Source organism: Chelonoidis abingdonii, chromosome 2, assembly GCF_003597395.2.
Source record: "Chelonoidis abingdonii isolate Lonesome George chromosome 2, CheloAbing_2.0, whole genome shotgun sequence".
In the NCBI taxonomy this organism is placed as follows: domain Eukaryota; kingdom Metazoa; phylum Chordata; order Testudines; family Testudinidae; genus Chelonoidis; species Chelonoidis abingdonii.
In genome coordinates, this window is record NC_133770.1 from 115298095 (window position 1) to 115313912 (window position 15818).

The window sequence follows — 15818 nt, forward strand, 5'->3', positions numbered from 1 at the left end:
CAGATCCCAGGAACAACATCAGAGCTGTCTGTCCAGAAGAGTGCAGTGCTAGGAACAGCTAAGATACTGCGCAGAACCCTCGAACTCCCAGGCCTCTGGTAGAGGACCCGAGGTTGAGGAAGACACATACCACTCATAGGGGTGAGAGGGGAATATATTTATATATATAAATAAAATAAATAAAAGCATGAAAGAGCACTGTCAACTGAATGTATAAAGGTCTTCTATCAGCAATTCCATTTATTCAGAAATAGTTTGAACTACTTTTTTACAAATGGCAATTGTGAACCTGCAGTTAAGTATAGGTGCAATAAACTTTGCAAGCAATTGCATGCAAAACAAATAGTTAGGTCACAACACTTATATAGATTACTAAAATAATATCAAGCCCTGGAAAGGAGCTCTTAAGTTTCTGAATCTTTGTAATGGAACAGAAGATAACAGCTACCTCCACATATTTATTGTTAGAAATATCTGACATGTTTTAATTCAAAATGAAGCCACTGATTTTAAAAATACAAGTAGATACTACAAGGGTAAATATTACACAGGCAAAACGGTGAGAGCTACAGACAACCTGAGTGTATTCATGTTTAATTTAAACGACTCAAATCAATCAGCCCCCCCCACCCCCGATCTAAATAAAAAGAGATCTCATTACAAATAAAATCAGTGTATAACCGTCACATCACTAAATCATAAACGTTTCCTCTCCTAGAATAAAAGATAGATAAGAAAAAGGCAAACATCAATAAAAATTTGTATATTATTCGTGAAATATGTGGGAACCTCGTGTTCATTTAAGCTCTCCGGTAATTAAATTAATAAATCATTAGGTATATTTTAAAATAAAGTTATAAGAAATCTGTTTTTTCCTTCACTATTAGTTTAATCTAAAAACATATTTAGCAGCAAGATCTCATCACTATACAGCCTTCATACTAGATAATGTTTTCACCTCTCTTAGCCAAGAGGCCGAGAAGCATGCCAAACTGTTGATAAATCATACCTTGCTCATTATTGGTACAGTAGAACCTCAAAGACACGAACACCAGAGTTATGGACTGACTGGTCAACCAGACACCATATGAAACTGGAAGTAACCAATCAGCCAGCAGTAAACACAAAAAATAATAATAATAAAAAGAAGCAGCAAATACTGTAGTGCCTGTATTGTTTCTTGAAGGTGGGCACATCTGGGCTGCCTGTCTCAACCCCCATCCCTACCTCCACCCTCACCCCCACGCATGGGGCACCCACTTACAGCTAAGAAGTGAAGATGCTGAGATTCACAGGCAAAGCTATCAGCCGCTGCTGCCAACTCAAGGCAGCCAGAGCAGATGCAGCATTGGGGTCTGCGCTGCTTTCCTGTAGGCTGTGGATGCTGTTTTCACTGCCGCTGCCAGGAGGGGGACATGCTGCTTTCATGTCCTCTCTAACTCCAGCCGGGAAGGGGACACAAGCTTGCCTGGGCCAAGGAAAGAAGCTGTCCTACAAGGAAGCTGCCTAGCTGCCTCTGGAATCTGGTGTTTTGTTCAGAGTTACGAACAACCTCCATTCCTGAAGTGTCCCTAACTCTGAGATTCTACTGTATGTAAAAACTAATCTGGAAAGGAGACCACAAAATAATAATGAACCATTTTAGGTATTTGATAATTAAACTAATACAATCAATTCCCCTTACCTGACAGGAAGGGTCCGATCACCTTTCCTTCGGTCCATTTCTCTCTGAGGAACAGGGTACCAGCGAAAATTCAACTTCCAGTTGAATCCACCATAGGTCATATCAGAGCCTGCCATGTATTCAAAGGTGTCATCACTGATTACATCAATGATAGGACACACTACTGTTCTCCTAAAGAGAGAAGTGACAAAACTTATTAGAAAAAATGACCAATAGCTGTATCTTTTGTCTCTTACCTACTGTAGAGAACAAGCACTCCCTCAAACTTACAGCAAACAAAGACTTTAGCTGTCAGGAGGCATATGCATTTTACTAAATTAAAAGAGTGTTTACCATTCCATTTGTAATGGTGTTTGCCTACCAGGGAGAGTGCACATTTGTCCTGTTTTTGGTAATGGCTTAATTTTTATTTATACTACTACATTACTTAACACTAACAGTGCTTTACGTTTTCAAAGAACTATACAAACATTAACTAATCATTCCTCTAAACACTCCTGGAGTAATCAATAACGAGTAATTATCTTCATGCTGCACATAAAGAAAACTGAGGCATAAAGTGATAATGACTTCACAATGCCACACAGTGATCCAGGATAATAAGAATTTTCGGTCCCTCGATATATGCTCAAGATATCTTACATGTTCTGAAGTAAAATTTGGTCTTCGCTCTGGGGGGGAACACTCAGATAACATCGACAAATGGATGTAATGAAGCAACTCTGTTTAACAAATACACTGATGTCATGTAGAGATCTCCAACAGGAAGAAGCCACTTGTCCTTTGTCCTATTCTTTAGAAGATGAATTCTCAGATAGTAATCAGCTTAACATTCTTGGAAATGCTTTTTGACAACTCTGTGGCCACATCCCCTTTCTTGGAAAGTCACATATCAAGATATGACTCAAAGGTGCACCACTATTTAGGCCAGAAGGGACCACTAGATAATCTAGCGCAGCGGTGAGCAACCTGCGGCCCCGTCAGGGTAATCCGCTGGCAGTCCGCCAGTTTGTATACATTTGCATGGCTGCCTGCAGCTCCCAGCGGCTGTGGTTCACCATTCCCGGCCAATGGGAGCTGCGGGAAGTGGTGCAGGCTGCATGAACGTGCTTGCTGCCACTTCCTGCAGCTCCCATTGGCCGGGAATGGTGAACCACAGCCGCTGGGAGCTGCAGGCAGCCGTGCAAATGTAAACAAACTGTCTGGCACCTTGCCAGCAGATTACCCTGACGGGCTGCGTGCGACCCGTGGGCTGCAGGTTGCCCATAACTGATCTAGTATATCACAGGCCACCAACACCACACAACACTCACACACTAAACCCAACAATGGAAATGAGATCAAAGTATTATAATGCACAACATACTAGATTATTATGTGACACAGGCAGAAAACAGAAGGGATGGAGGTGCGACAGTGCCCAATGCCCCCACAATGGCAAAGAAATGATTAAGTGAGATATCCTGATTATCCTAGCAAGAGGCCCACACACACATACTGCAGAGGAAGACAAAAAACCCCAGAGTCTCTGCAAATCTGATCTGGGGTAAAACTGCTTCCCAACCTCTCACATGGTAATCAGTTAGACCAGGGGTCAGCAACCTTGCAGAAGTGCTGTGCCGAGTCTTCATTTATTCATTCTGATTTAAGGTTTCATGTGCCAGTAACACATTTTAAAGTTTTTAGAAGATCTGTTTCTATGAATAAATCATATAACTAAACTATTGTTGTATGTAAAGTAAATAAGGTTTTTAAAATGGTCTAAGAAGCTTCATTTAAAGTTAAATTAAAATGCAGAGCCCCCCAGACTGCTGGCCAGGACCCCGGGCAGCATGAGTGCCACTGAAAATCAGCTCACGTGCTACCTGGGGCACGCGTGCCATAGGTTGCCTACCCCTTCCTTAGGGTCTAACTCGGGATAGGCAACCTATGGCATGCGTGCAAAAGGCAGTACATGTGCTGATTTTCAGTGGCACTCACACTCCCTGGGTCCTGGCCACCGGTCCAGGGGGCTGTGCATTTTAATTTAAACTTTAGATGAAGCTTCTTAGACATTTTAAAAACCTTATTTACTTTACATACAACAATAGTTTAGTTGTATATTATAGACTTACAGAAAGCGACCATCTAAGAACATTAAAATGTATTACTGGCATATAAAACCTTAAATTAGAGTGAATAAATGAAGATTCGGCACACCACTTTTGAAAGGCTGCTGACTCCTGCACTAAGGACATAAGCAAAAACCAACCAGCCAAGCACCTGACAGAGAAAATGGTTAGCCAACTCTGGTTACTGTCTCATTTCTAGCCGTAGCCATCCTAGTGCTTCAGAAGAAGATAAAAAACCTCCCAGAATACACTGGAATGGGAAAAAAAAAAATCCCTTCCTGACCTGTCAGTGGCCAGCTGAAATCCTGACACATGAGCCTTAGGAACTTAAGATACAAACTGGAAGAGAGCTGCAGGGCTGTAGAGCCCTGTCCCCTAGCATTCCAAGCAACCCCATCACACAACTGCACTCCTAAGTTTGCCCACCTCTCTTAAAACTAATTAAGTTGTTTGCCCCCACAACTTTTATTAAGTATCAGAGGGGAAGCCGTGTTAGTCTGGAACTAACGAAAGCTCACGTTCCAAAACGTCTGTTAGTCTATAAGGTGCCACAGGATTCTCTGCAACTTTTATTAAGATGCTGTTCCAGAATGTTACCTCACTGACTGTTAAAAAGCTTTTAATTTTCACCCTGGATTTGTTCATGGCAAGTCAGTTGTTCTGGTCTTTTTCTACAGTATACTACTCATTCACAGGTGATAACTTAAATATAACCTACATACATATATACACACATATACACACACACACACACACATACATATACACACACACAAAAGTATCATGAGAACCCAAAATAGTGGAACTGACTAAATTTTTGAAACCAGTTGGTTCATCATGCGTTCAAGGCTCTGATGTTTCTTTACAGTAAATATATGTATTAGGTAATTTTAGATTTCCCTGCTATATTTGCTATGTGAAAGTGTTTGTTTTTTTAAAAAAGATATTAATGAACAAAATGACGACACCCAATGACTTGAAAGATTATGCTACGTTTGGTAACTAGTCTAGATTAGCAAACTATATTATGAAATAGTACCAGATCTGAATCAAGACAATGCTAATCTTTTCTTACTATTCCTTTAATATGTATATTCTTTTAAGGCTAACATTTTTATTAAAAACCTGGCCCTCCTCTCAATTCCCAACTATACCTCCAGAACTATGAAGTATAACTTCAACATTTTAATTACCATTTAAAATGTTGAGTTTTGATTGGAGAGCTGTCATAACATACAGAAGTGTAATAGTGAATTGTGCTTACAACTTTAGTTCTCAAACTAAATTGTTTTCAGCAATGACTAGAGTAAACTCTATTGTGTGAACAAGAACATTAAAAGCTTCCCCCTGCAATTATACCAGTGGACCGCAACCCTAACATGTAACACTTCAACCGCTCCTTTATTTTGCATACATCAAGCAGAAACTGACAATTAGTAGTTAATGAATTTCAGCCAGGCAAAGCCCACTTCCAACATCTTGCTCCTATAGGTACCTACACCAATTGCGTAATAATAATAATGAAAAAAATTGAACTCTCCCTCACTCATGTTTTTTGTAGGTTGTGACCAGAATGATCTTTTAGAACTTCCCCATAGACTGTTCTTCCAGATGGGCGAGTAGGTGGGCCAGGCTGCAGGTGAAGGAGCTCCAGCACACTGCCCTCTGTTTTATTATGTTTCACTAGAATGGGGGAGTATTTAACTCAGGGCTTGTCTACACTTACAGTACTGCACCAGTGCAGCTGTGACACTGCATTGCTTAGTGAAGACAATACTTACACTGATGGGAGAGTTATACTAACACCAGGAGTTCGGTCAGTATAATTGTGTTGCTCAGGTGTGTGCATTTCCAAACACAAGTGACGCAGTCATATTGACGTAAGTTGTAGACCAAGGTTTAGTCAGGACACATACAGACAAAATATTTCAATGTAAGTTTAAATTTAACAGCAAATTTTGCTTTTTAAAAGCTCCCCCATATTAGCATTTCATATGAACACTAGTTTAAATCACACATTTGTGAAATTCTGGGAAATTACAAAACTAATCCACTACTTCAAAGTAGGTTAACAATATGTTCAGCTGAAACTAAGTTAAAACTGCAGTAAAAAAAAAAGTGTTCCTCATTAACCTTTAAAAAAAGTAGAACATCAACAAATTAATAATTACCTGTCAACTTTAATTCGGGACAACAGAGGTTCAAGCCATCCTACTGTACATTCACAATGAGCATCTAAGAAGGTGATGACTTGGCCTTTAGAAGCAGCAGCCCCCTTCAACCTGGCTCTGATCAATCCAGAACGTTGCTCCATTCGAATCACATAAACTGGTACTTTTAACTTTTTCACATAGTTTTCTAGTGGTCTCTTCAAGAAGTCTGCAAAATATGACCAATTGATAAGAAATATGAGTTAAGGTTACATGGTAATGATATGACTAGCTCCAGTAGCGATACAATGTAACTATACAATCTGTGATCCAGATTCACAAGAAAACTCAGAAATCTTGTTTCAGCAGTACTTCTAACTCATTAAGAGTGCAAAGAAAAACAGAAGAAAAGAGCAATCATATTGAAATCTACATGAGTGATCCATCAGTGGGAAAGAAACCAAACTGTTCTGTAAAAGGGGAGTCCTGACACACTCAGACCCGCAAGTTGCAACACCACAAGTCTCAGATGTTAACAATATAACATGCCACATCACTTGGATGTTAAAATACTTTTAAAATGTCTCCTGCATATCTACAAAAGGACATTTAACACTTTTCTTTAAGTCTTCAGTCTAAGGCTGCTCCTTCAAATATGCCTCCCACTAGCATATTAATACTTAACTCTGTACTTTGAATTTGTATAGCTTCATGTACAAACCTGCATAGATTATTTGTGCTCTCAACTGTAGAGGTGATTGTGTGCCTACCTGTGAATAGCATTTTGAAACAGTTATTTTTTTTAAATGGGCGGCTACCATTTTACATATAATAATGTGGCTGTCAGCACTTATCAGTAAGGTTATACTACTGTTCTAAGATACTATAATGGAGACTACAGTTCTAGGACTTCCACTCCTTTAGGAGATTGAAATGATATGAAGCCTTATTTGCCCAGAAATGGCTGAGTATTCTCAGATGGCGGTATTGTAGTATTCTGAAAATAGATATGAAAGCTATAGGGAAAAGAGCATCAGAATAGCACAACAAGAAAACCTCCCAGTACTTCAGTGAAAGACCATGTGAAACACTGAGCTATGAAACAAGGGACATAATTTCTTCCCATAGGTTTCGCTGTTCCTTTTTCCTGCTCAGTTTCCCTTATTCCCTTCTCTCACTGCATACCATGAAAGAGATGGGGAATGTAAGATGCTTATATTAGGATCAATTGAGATAACCAAGTTTTTGCAGCAGTAGACATACATCTCTGCAACCACGCAGGCTCAGAATACCTAGGTGGCTGCAGACTCAGTCTTTGAAGGACTAGATTTTTATTGGTAAATGTTAAGTTCACCGCACACACATAAACCATTTAAAATTGTTTTCCATATACCAGCGGTTCTCAAAACTGTGGGCTGGGACCCCATTTTAAAGGAATCACTAGGGCTAGTGCTCAGGTTGGCTGGAGCCCAGGGCATAACCCAAGTCCCACTGCCCAGGGCTCAGGCTTCGGCTTCAGCCCTGGGTGACAGGGCACATGTTACAGGCCACCCCTGGAGATGAAACCCTTTGGCTTCGGTCCCCACACCTGGAGCAGTGGGGCTCAGTCTATAGTCCCCCTTCTTGGGATCATGTAGTAATTTTTGTTGTCAGAAGCGGGTGGTGGTGCAATGAAGTTTGAGAACCCCTGGCATAGATAATTGAAATTTACAGATAAAGAAAAATGCTGCATGAGAATTTACAGTTTGGATTTACAACTATTTACTTAGTATATTTTGATATGTGATGTTGACAATTGTCAGTTTAACTGTTATAAAACTTAAAATCTCAGTGTCTACTGTCAGTATTTGATCCCCATTCTGTTGTCTGTTCTCCCCATAAATTTTTACAGTTATGAGAAATTAAGTAGCTAAAAATTGAAGAAATGCTTAAAAATAAATATTGACACTATCCATCAAAATTACGTAAAAAAACAGAATTCTGTCAAGCCTACTTATCTATAGTGGGAGACATTCACCTCACTACCAGAAAGTAATGAAGAAAGTAGAAGACTATGAGACAGTTTGATGGTATGGGTTCTGTGGTACTATAATTAAGGAAAATTTCCTCACATGCAGATTTAATACATGACTAATTTCATTTTTGCTTCCTTTAGAATTTCAGTTTCTGCCTAAGGTGTCCCTATTAATTTATCACTTCAACTCCTCACAGCTAAAATAAAAGGCAAAATCATCTAAGCATAAATGAATATTTGAATCGTCGAACGACCAACTAGCTTTCCTTAAGTAAAGGAACTAATGCAATACACTAGCTCTAGCAGATTATCACTCACCCATGGAATTAAAATTATTTGTATTACAATAGCTGCCAAAGGACCAAATCTCACATGGGCGGATAGTCTCTTACCCTGAAGAGCTAGTTTAGGATGTGTGGCAACCAGTGGGAGAACAAACAATTGAGGGGACAGGGAAGAAAGAATATGATTAACAGTGGTAGGAACACAATCACAAACTGGCTGTGTTCACAATTAGCAGATTTCAAGTCTATTGCATATGTATAAACAAGTAAATAAGCAATCTAATGTAATATATTCTATAGCTACATCAAGTGTCTGGAATAAAGGTGGAGAGTTTTACTGCTTGTGTAGGAAAGTAAATCTACAAAAAGGAGCCACTATAAAATAAACTAGGTTGTGCAATGTATGGGAAGTGTAATGTTGCACAAAATACGCCATGAACTCTTAGCCGCTGTCTTGCAAATCTCGAGGCAGAGCTGACTTGAGGGCGACTACCATTTGTTGCCATTGCTTTGACTGAATGAGCTCTAATTGACCCTCCAGTGACAATCTAGTGAAGGAAAAAAAGTAGAAGTGCATTTTGACAGATCTTGAAAGCTGTGTTATACCAAAAGAATCTACAAGCAGGATAGATTTTAAATAGATCTCTATCTTCTCCAGAGAAAATCAAAGAGACTTAATTTTTGCTAGAATGTTCTAAAAAGGACTGAATGAAAAAAAGGATAACCTGAGTGGCACAAGCCAACCAAGAATACATAATACTTCTCTGTAAAATATCTTACAAAAGGCATTTAGTTTGAGTATACAGCACTGCTTACAAAATATTAATTAAGATTAAATAAGCCAATTTTATCACAACCAAATATATTCCTCTCGATTTAATTGCACCCTTCCAGACACATTAAACGAACAGAACTGTGGGTCAGGCTTATGGCAATACTTCGCTCTGATCTTTGTAAAAGCCATGGTTTCAATTTCTGTTCTTTCCCTCCTACACCAGCCACCTCATGAGAAAGAAGGAGAGTGTCATATTGATTAATGTGTTCTTCCTGTGGAAAATTCAGTAGTTGCTGTAAGCTTTGAAAATAGCCTAACCATTTATAGCTAAATCAACTGAGGCAATGATGCTGACCTGAAGCGTGCAAGTGTAATACCAGGAGACTGGTAAGGCTCTACCAGAAACGAACAACATTTTTAAAAACAAACAACACAACCAGGACTGGCAAAGATCCAGTGTGAGCCATCTTGTCCTGCTTACAGTACAGTAAAAGGCATGCTCACACATTTCATGTAAAGATTAAAGAGCTACTATTTTTCAGAAAATGAATCTGATCAAAAATTCTATGAATTCTGAATGTCAGACACAGGAAAAATGTTGATGGAATTTTTCCTTAACCATTTAAAACAATTATAGAACCAGGTTGAAAATTGTTCAAATTTTGAAATTTCTATATCTTGATTTTGAAATTTGGGAAAAAAAATTATTAAAAACATTCATGTTTCACTCACATACATACATCTTCATTTTTCAACCAGCTCTAAAAAAAAGAGAAATGAGTCTCTCTTGGAAACGATCTAGCTAAGGGCAACAGTATTTTAAATGGAGGTCAGGGATACCAAGTTGGGGCCTAATTTGCAAAAAGTGAAAACACTACTGTGAGTGAGTATTTCCAGTTCCACCACCTTCAAGGGGACTGTTCATAGCAATAAACACTATGCTCAGTATTAAATGGATTGAGACCTTAGGTAGTACTGCAAGTCTACTCAGAAATAAAAGGAAAAAAGGGAAATGTCTTGCTGCCTGACTCAAAACCTCCCTCCAGAGAAGTCAGTCAGGAAAAGAACCTAGGAATTCTGACTGCCAATGTTCTTCCGCAATTAGTTGTGTAAGTCACTGTTGAAGTATGTATTGTGTCACCCAACTTTTCTCTCCAGGGACTGCTTCATATAGCAGTAGAAGGCTATTATCCTCTATATAGTAATGATGCCTTTTGCTCAGGTGACAATGGTCTGTGTTGGAGATCTAAAGCTTTTAGGCTGAAACCTGCTAATGATCCATGTATTATGGTGGGACTTGTTTTTTCAGTTTACTTAAACATAGGAAGAGATATTAAAACATTACATTAAAAGAATGGTAAGCTTGCAAAGTCAAGCATGCAAAGTTAGAAAATGCCATAATCTAAGCTGCCACCACAACCTGAATTAGGCCCCCTTAGGTGTATGTGTTATGATGCAGTCTAATTACATATTCATATACTGCATTTTTTTAAGAACAGGATTCCTGCTTCATTTAGGGCACTAGATGGATAGCAAATTAGTCAGAGGGTTGTAAGGATAGCAAGAATATTTATCTATAGTTAAGTTATTGGACTAGAAACCAGGAAAGCTGGGTCTACTCCCGCTCTGTCGCAGACTACCTCTTATGCAATAGGCAGCAAAATTCTATCACGATGCGTAGAGGTCTGAATTGAGGCCTGACTGGCAATCTTAATTCCGGCATTTTCTAACTTGAGCACCTAATTTTGAAATCTTTACATTCTTGTACTGTAGTTTTTTGGTAAACAATAAAAAAGAATGAAAATATATACTTCATGGAATAGTAAACTAATTGCAGTACGGCGTCTAATGGATGCCATTGAATTAGGGTGACCAGACAACAAGTGTGAAAAATCAGGACAGGGGTGGGGGGGGTAATAGGAGCCCATATTAAAAAAAGCCCCAAATATCGGGACTGTCCCTATAAAATTGGGACATCTGGTCACCCAACACTGAATTCAAAATATTGATAGAAAGATTATATAGAAAGGATGTTATCTCTATATTTCTATTGGTTTTCAAGACTAGCTTCTAGAGAAAACTATCTTTTGTATTTTTATTAAATTCTACAGAATTTTTCCTGAAAGTGCTCAACAGATTATAAAGAATACACTGTTTTTAAAAAGTGACCTATATGCATAAAGCGACAAATACATTTTTAGCTCAGTTGGTATGCATTCCAAGCAGCAGAGTTGTTTTTTTTTTTTTTTTTTTTTGTTGCTGACAGTTAACATTTCAGTAAAATTTTTAAAAACCCAGATTTAGGGAAATGGTAATTTACAATACGTTCTGGCTCATAATTTTTGGTTTGGTTGAACTTATTTTCCTATTGGACTTAACTAAAAATGCGTATGCACTTGGCACATCAAATTACAAAATTAGGTAAGTGTATGGTATTTCAACTTTTTATATGAAGTGGTTTAGTTGAACAGAGCATCTTCTGGAAATACCAAAAAAGAAGGCTGAGGCAGAAGGAAAAATAAATTAAATCAAGTACAAAAACTGGAGTAGAGAAAACTTACATGCAAATCTTGTAGACAATTACTAAATCTGCAAATATTTGCATTCAAATTAAGGATAAATACTTTCTGAATGGAAAGATTAAAACTCATCCCACTCAAAGCTTTGGACAAGATATTCATATTATTTTCCACAAACCTGAAACAAAAAACTTACAGTACACTACATAAAAACGAGGGGCAAAAAACATACGGATATAAGAAATAGTTAAACTATTAAACATTCTTTGGGAAATTTCAAGTACTGCTGTCCCAAATTGAAATTAGCTTGAGATTATTAGTAGGGCTCTCGATTAATTGCAGTTAACTTGTGCGATTAACTTAAAAAATTAATTGCACTTTCAAACCGTAGAATACCAGTTGAAATTTATTAAATATTTTTGGGTGTTTTTCTACATTTTTAAATATATTGATTAAATTAGAACACAGAATACAAAGTGCTCCCTTTATATTATTTTATTAGACGTATTTGAACTGTAAAATAAAAAATTACTATTTTTCAATTCATCTCATACAAGTACTGTAGTGTGATCTCTTTAGTGTGAAAGTGTAACTTACAAATGTAGATCTTTGCTTACCTACATGCACTTAAAAACAGAACAAAGTAAAACTTTAGAGCCTACAAGTCCACTCAGTCCTACTTCTTGTTCAACCAACTGCTAAAAACAAACAAGTTGGTATACATTTACAGGAAATAATGCTGCACTCTTCTTATTTACATCACTTGAAAGTGAGAACCGACATTCACATGGCACTTTTGTACCTGGCATTGCAAGGTATTTACGTGCCAGGTACGCTAAACATTTGTATGCCCCTTCATGCTTCGGCCACCATCCCAGAGAACATGCTTCCATGCTGACGATGCTTGTTAAAAAAAATAATGCATTAATTACTTAGTGACTGAACTCCTTGTGGGAGAACTGTATGTCTCCTGCTCTGTTTTACCTGCATTTTGCCATATATTTCATGTTATAGCAGTCTTGGAATGATGACCCAGCACCTTATTCATTTTAAAAACACTTCCACTGCAGATTTGACATAACACAAAGAAGGTATCAGTGTGAGATTTCTAAAGATAGCTACAGCACTTAACCTAAGGTTTAAGAATCTGAAGTGCCTTCCAATATCTGAGAGGGATGAGGTGTGAAGCATGCTTTCAAAATTCTTAAACGAGCAACACACTGGTGCAGAAACTACAGAATCTGAACCACCAAAAAGAAAATCAACCTTCTGTTGGTGGCATCTGATTCAGATGATGAAAATGAACATGTCAGTTTGGATCGTTATCAAGCAGAACCTGTCATCAGTGTGGATGCATGACGTCTGGAATGGTGGTTGAAGCATAAAGGAACATATGAATCTTCAGCAGATCTGGCCCGTAAATATGTTGTGACGCTGACTACAACAGTGCCATGTAAACATCCGTTCTCACTTTCAGGTGACATTGTAAGCAAGAAGAGGGCAGCATTATCTTCCGCAATTGTAAACAAACTTGTTTCAGCGATTAGCTGAACAAGAAGTAGGACTGAGCAGATTTGTAGGCTCTAAAGTTTTACATTTTGTTTTTGAGTGCAGTTATTTTTTGTACCTAATTCCACATTTTTAAGTTCAACTTTCATGATAAAGAGATTGCACTGCAGTGCTTCTATTATGTGAATTGAAAAATATTTGTAATAAAAATCAATATAAAGTGAGCACAGTACACTTTGTATTCTGTGTTGCAATTTAAATCAATACATTTGAAAATGTAGAAAACATCCAAAAATATTTAAATAGTATTCCATTATAGTTTAACAGTAGAATTAATAGCATCATTAATCGTGATTAATTTTTTTAATTGCTTAACAGCCCTAATTGTTAGTTACCTATTGTATAAATATAAACTGCAATGATTAGGAAGACAGGTAATAGTTATGGGGGATTCTATCATTAGAAACCTAGACAGCTGGATTTGCCATGACCAGAAGAACCGCATGGTTACTTGCCTTCCTGGTGCAAAGGTTGCAGATTCTCTCGAGACATCTAGATAGACTTATGTGTAATGCTGGTGAAGAGCTGGTGGTTGTGTTACCTGTAGATGCCAATGACATAGCGAAGAATAGAAGAGAGGTCCTGGAGACTAAATTTAGGCTGCTAGGTAAGAGATTGAAGTCCAGGACCTCCATGGCAGCATTCTCTGAAATGCTTCCACTTCCATGTGCAGAGCCAGCTAGACAGGCAGAACTGCAGGGTCTCAATGTGTGGATGTGATAATGGTGTAGGGAGGAGGAGTTTAGATTTATTAGGAACTGGGAAAACATTTAGGAACAGGGCAGCCTATACAGGAAGGATGGGCTCCACCTAAACCAAAATGGAACCCAGATTGCTGGCACTTAAAATTAAAAATGTTGTAGAGCGGTTTTTAAACTAAGGGCTAGGGGAAGGCCGACAGGTGCAGAAGAGCACATAGAATCATAGAATATCAGGGTTGGAAGGGACCTCAGGAGGTCATCTAGTCCAACCCCCTGCTCAAAGCAGGACCAATTCCCAACTAATTCATCCCATCCAAGGCTTTGTCAAGCCTGACCTTAAAAACCTCTAAGGAAGGAGATTCCCACCACCTCCCTAGGTAACCCATTCCAGTGCTTCACCACTCCGAGTGAAAAAGTTTTTCCTAATATCCAACCTAAACCTCCCCCACTGCAACTTGAGACCATTACTCCTTGTTCTGTCATTTGCTACCACTGAGAATAGTCTAGATCCATCCTCTTTGGAACCCCCTTTCAGGTAGTTCAAAGCAGCTATCAAATTCCCCCCTCACTCTTCTCTTCTGCAGACTAAACAATCCCAGTTCCTTCAGCCTCTCCTCATAAGTCATGTGCTCCCGCACCCTAAGCATTTTTGTTGCCCTCCGCTGGACTCTTTCCAATTTTTCCGCATCCTTCTTGTACTGCGGGGCCCAAAACTGGACAGTCCTCCAGATGAGGCCTCACCAATGTCGAATAGAGGGGAATGATCACGTCCCTTGCTCTGCTGGCAACGCACCTACTTATACAGCCCAAAATGCCATTAGCCTTCTTAGCAACAAGGGCACACTGTTGACTCATATCCAGCTTCTCGTCCACTGTAACCCCTAGGTCCTTTTCTGCACAACTGCTTCCTAGCCATTTGGTCCCTAGTCTGTAACAGTGAATGAGATTCTTCCATCCTAAGTGCAGGACTCTGCACTTGTCCTTGTTGAACCTCACTGGGTTTCTTTTGGCCCAATCCTCGAATTTGTCTAGGTCCCTCTGTGTCCTATCCCTACCCTCCAGCATATCTACCACTCCTCCTAGTTTAGTGTCGGCTCCAAACTTGTCGAGAGTCTAATCCACACCCTCCTCCAGACCATTAATGAAGATATTGAACAAAACCGGCCCCAGGACCGACCCCTAAGGGACTCCACTTGATACCAGCTGCCAACTAGACATGGAACCATTGATCACTACCCACTGAGCCCAATGATCTAGACCCGGAGTTGGCAACCTTTCAGAAGTGGAGGACAGCTAATGAGATGCCAATTTTTAAAAAGGACTCTAGAGGCGATCCCAGCACTTACAGGCCAGTAACCCTGACTTCAGTACTGGGCAAACTGGTTGAAGTTATAAAAACAGAATTGTCAGAAACATAGATGAACATAATTTGTTGGGGAAGCGTTAACATGGTTTTTGTAAAGGGAAATTGTACCTCATCTATTTATTAGCATTCTTTGAGTGGGTCAACATGCATGAGGACAAGGGGGATCCAGTGATACAGTGTACTTAGATTTTCAGAAAGCCTTTGACAAGGTCCCTCACCAGAGGCTCTTAAGTAAAGTAAGCTGTCATGGGATAAAAGGGAAGGTCCTCTCATGAATTGGTAACTGGTTAAAAGATACAAAACAAAGGGTAGGAATAAATGGCCAGTTTTCAGAATGGAGAGGGGTAAAGAGTGGTAACCTTCTAGAAATCAGTATTGGGACCAGTCCTGCACCTTATTCATAAATGATCTGGAAAAAGGAGTAAACAGTGATTTGCAGATGATACAAAATTTGATGATACAAAATTTGCAGATGATACAAAAGTACTCAAGATAGTTAAGTCCCAGACAGACTGCGAAGAGCTACAAAAGAATCTCACAAAACTGAGTGGGCAAAAAAAATGGCAGATGAAATTCAATGTTGATAAATGCAAAGTAATGCACATTGGAAAACATAATCCCAACTATATATATATATAACATGCT

General features: G+C 38.8%; 1 protein-coding gene across 4 annotated transcripts in view; it reads right to left on the reverse strand.

Annotated features, from left to right (window-relative positions):
• Positions 1-15818, reverse strand: part of GALNT1 (polypeptide N-acetylgalactosaminyltransferase 1) — a 206473-nt gene that overhangs the window by 62100 nt on the left and 128555 nt on the right. For all 4 annotated transcript variants that reach the window (XM_032764075.2, XM_075062626.1, XM_075062625.1 and 1 more), the window contains 2 exons: positions 5967-6174; positions 1685-1855 (listed from right to left, as the gene is read on the reverse strand). In XM_032764075.2, coding sequence (XP_032619966.1) covers positions 1685-1855; positions 5967-6174 — 379 coding nt within the window. The remainder of the gene's footprint in view (positions 1-1684; positions 1856-5966; positions 6175-15818) is intronic.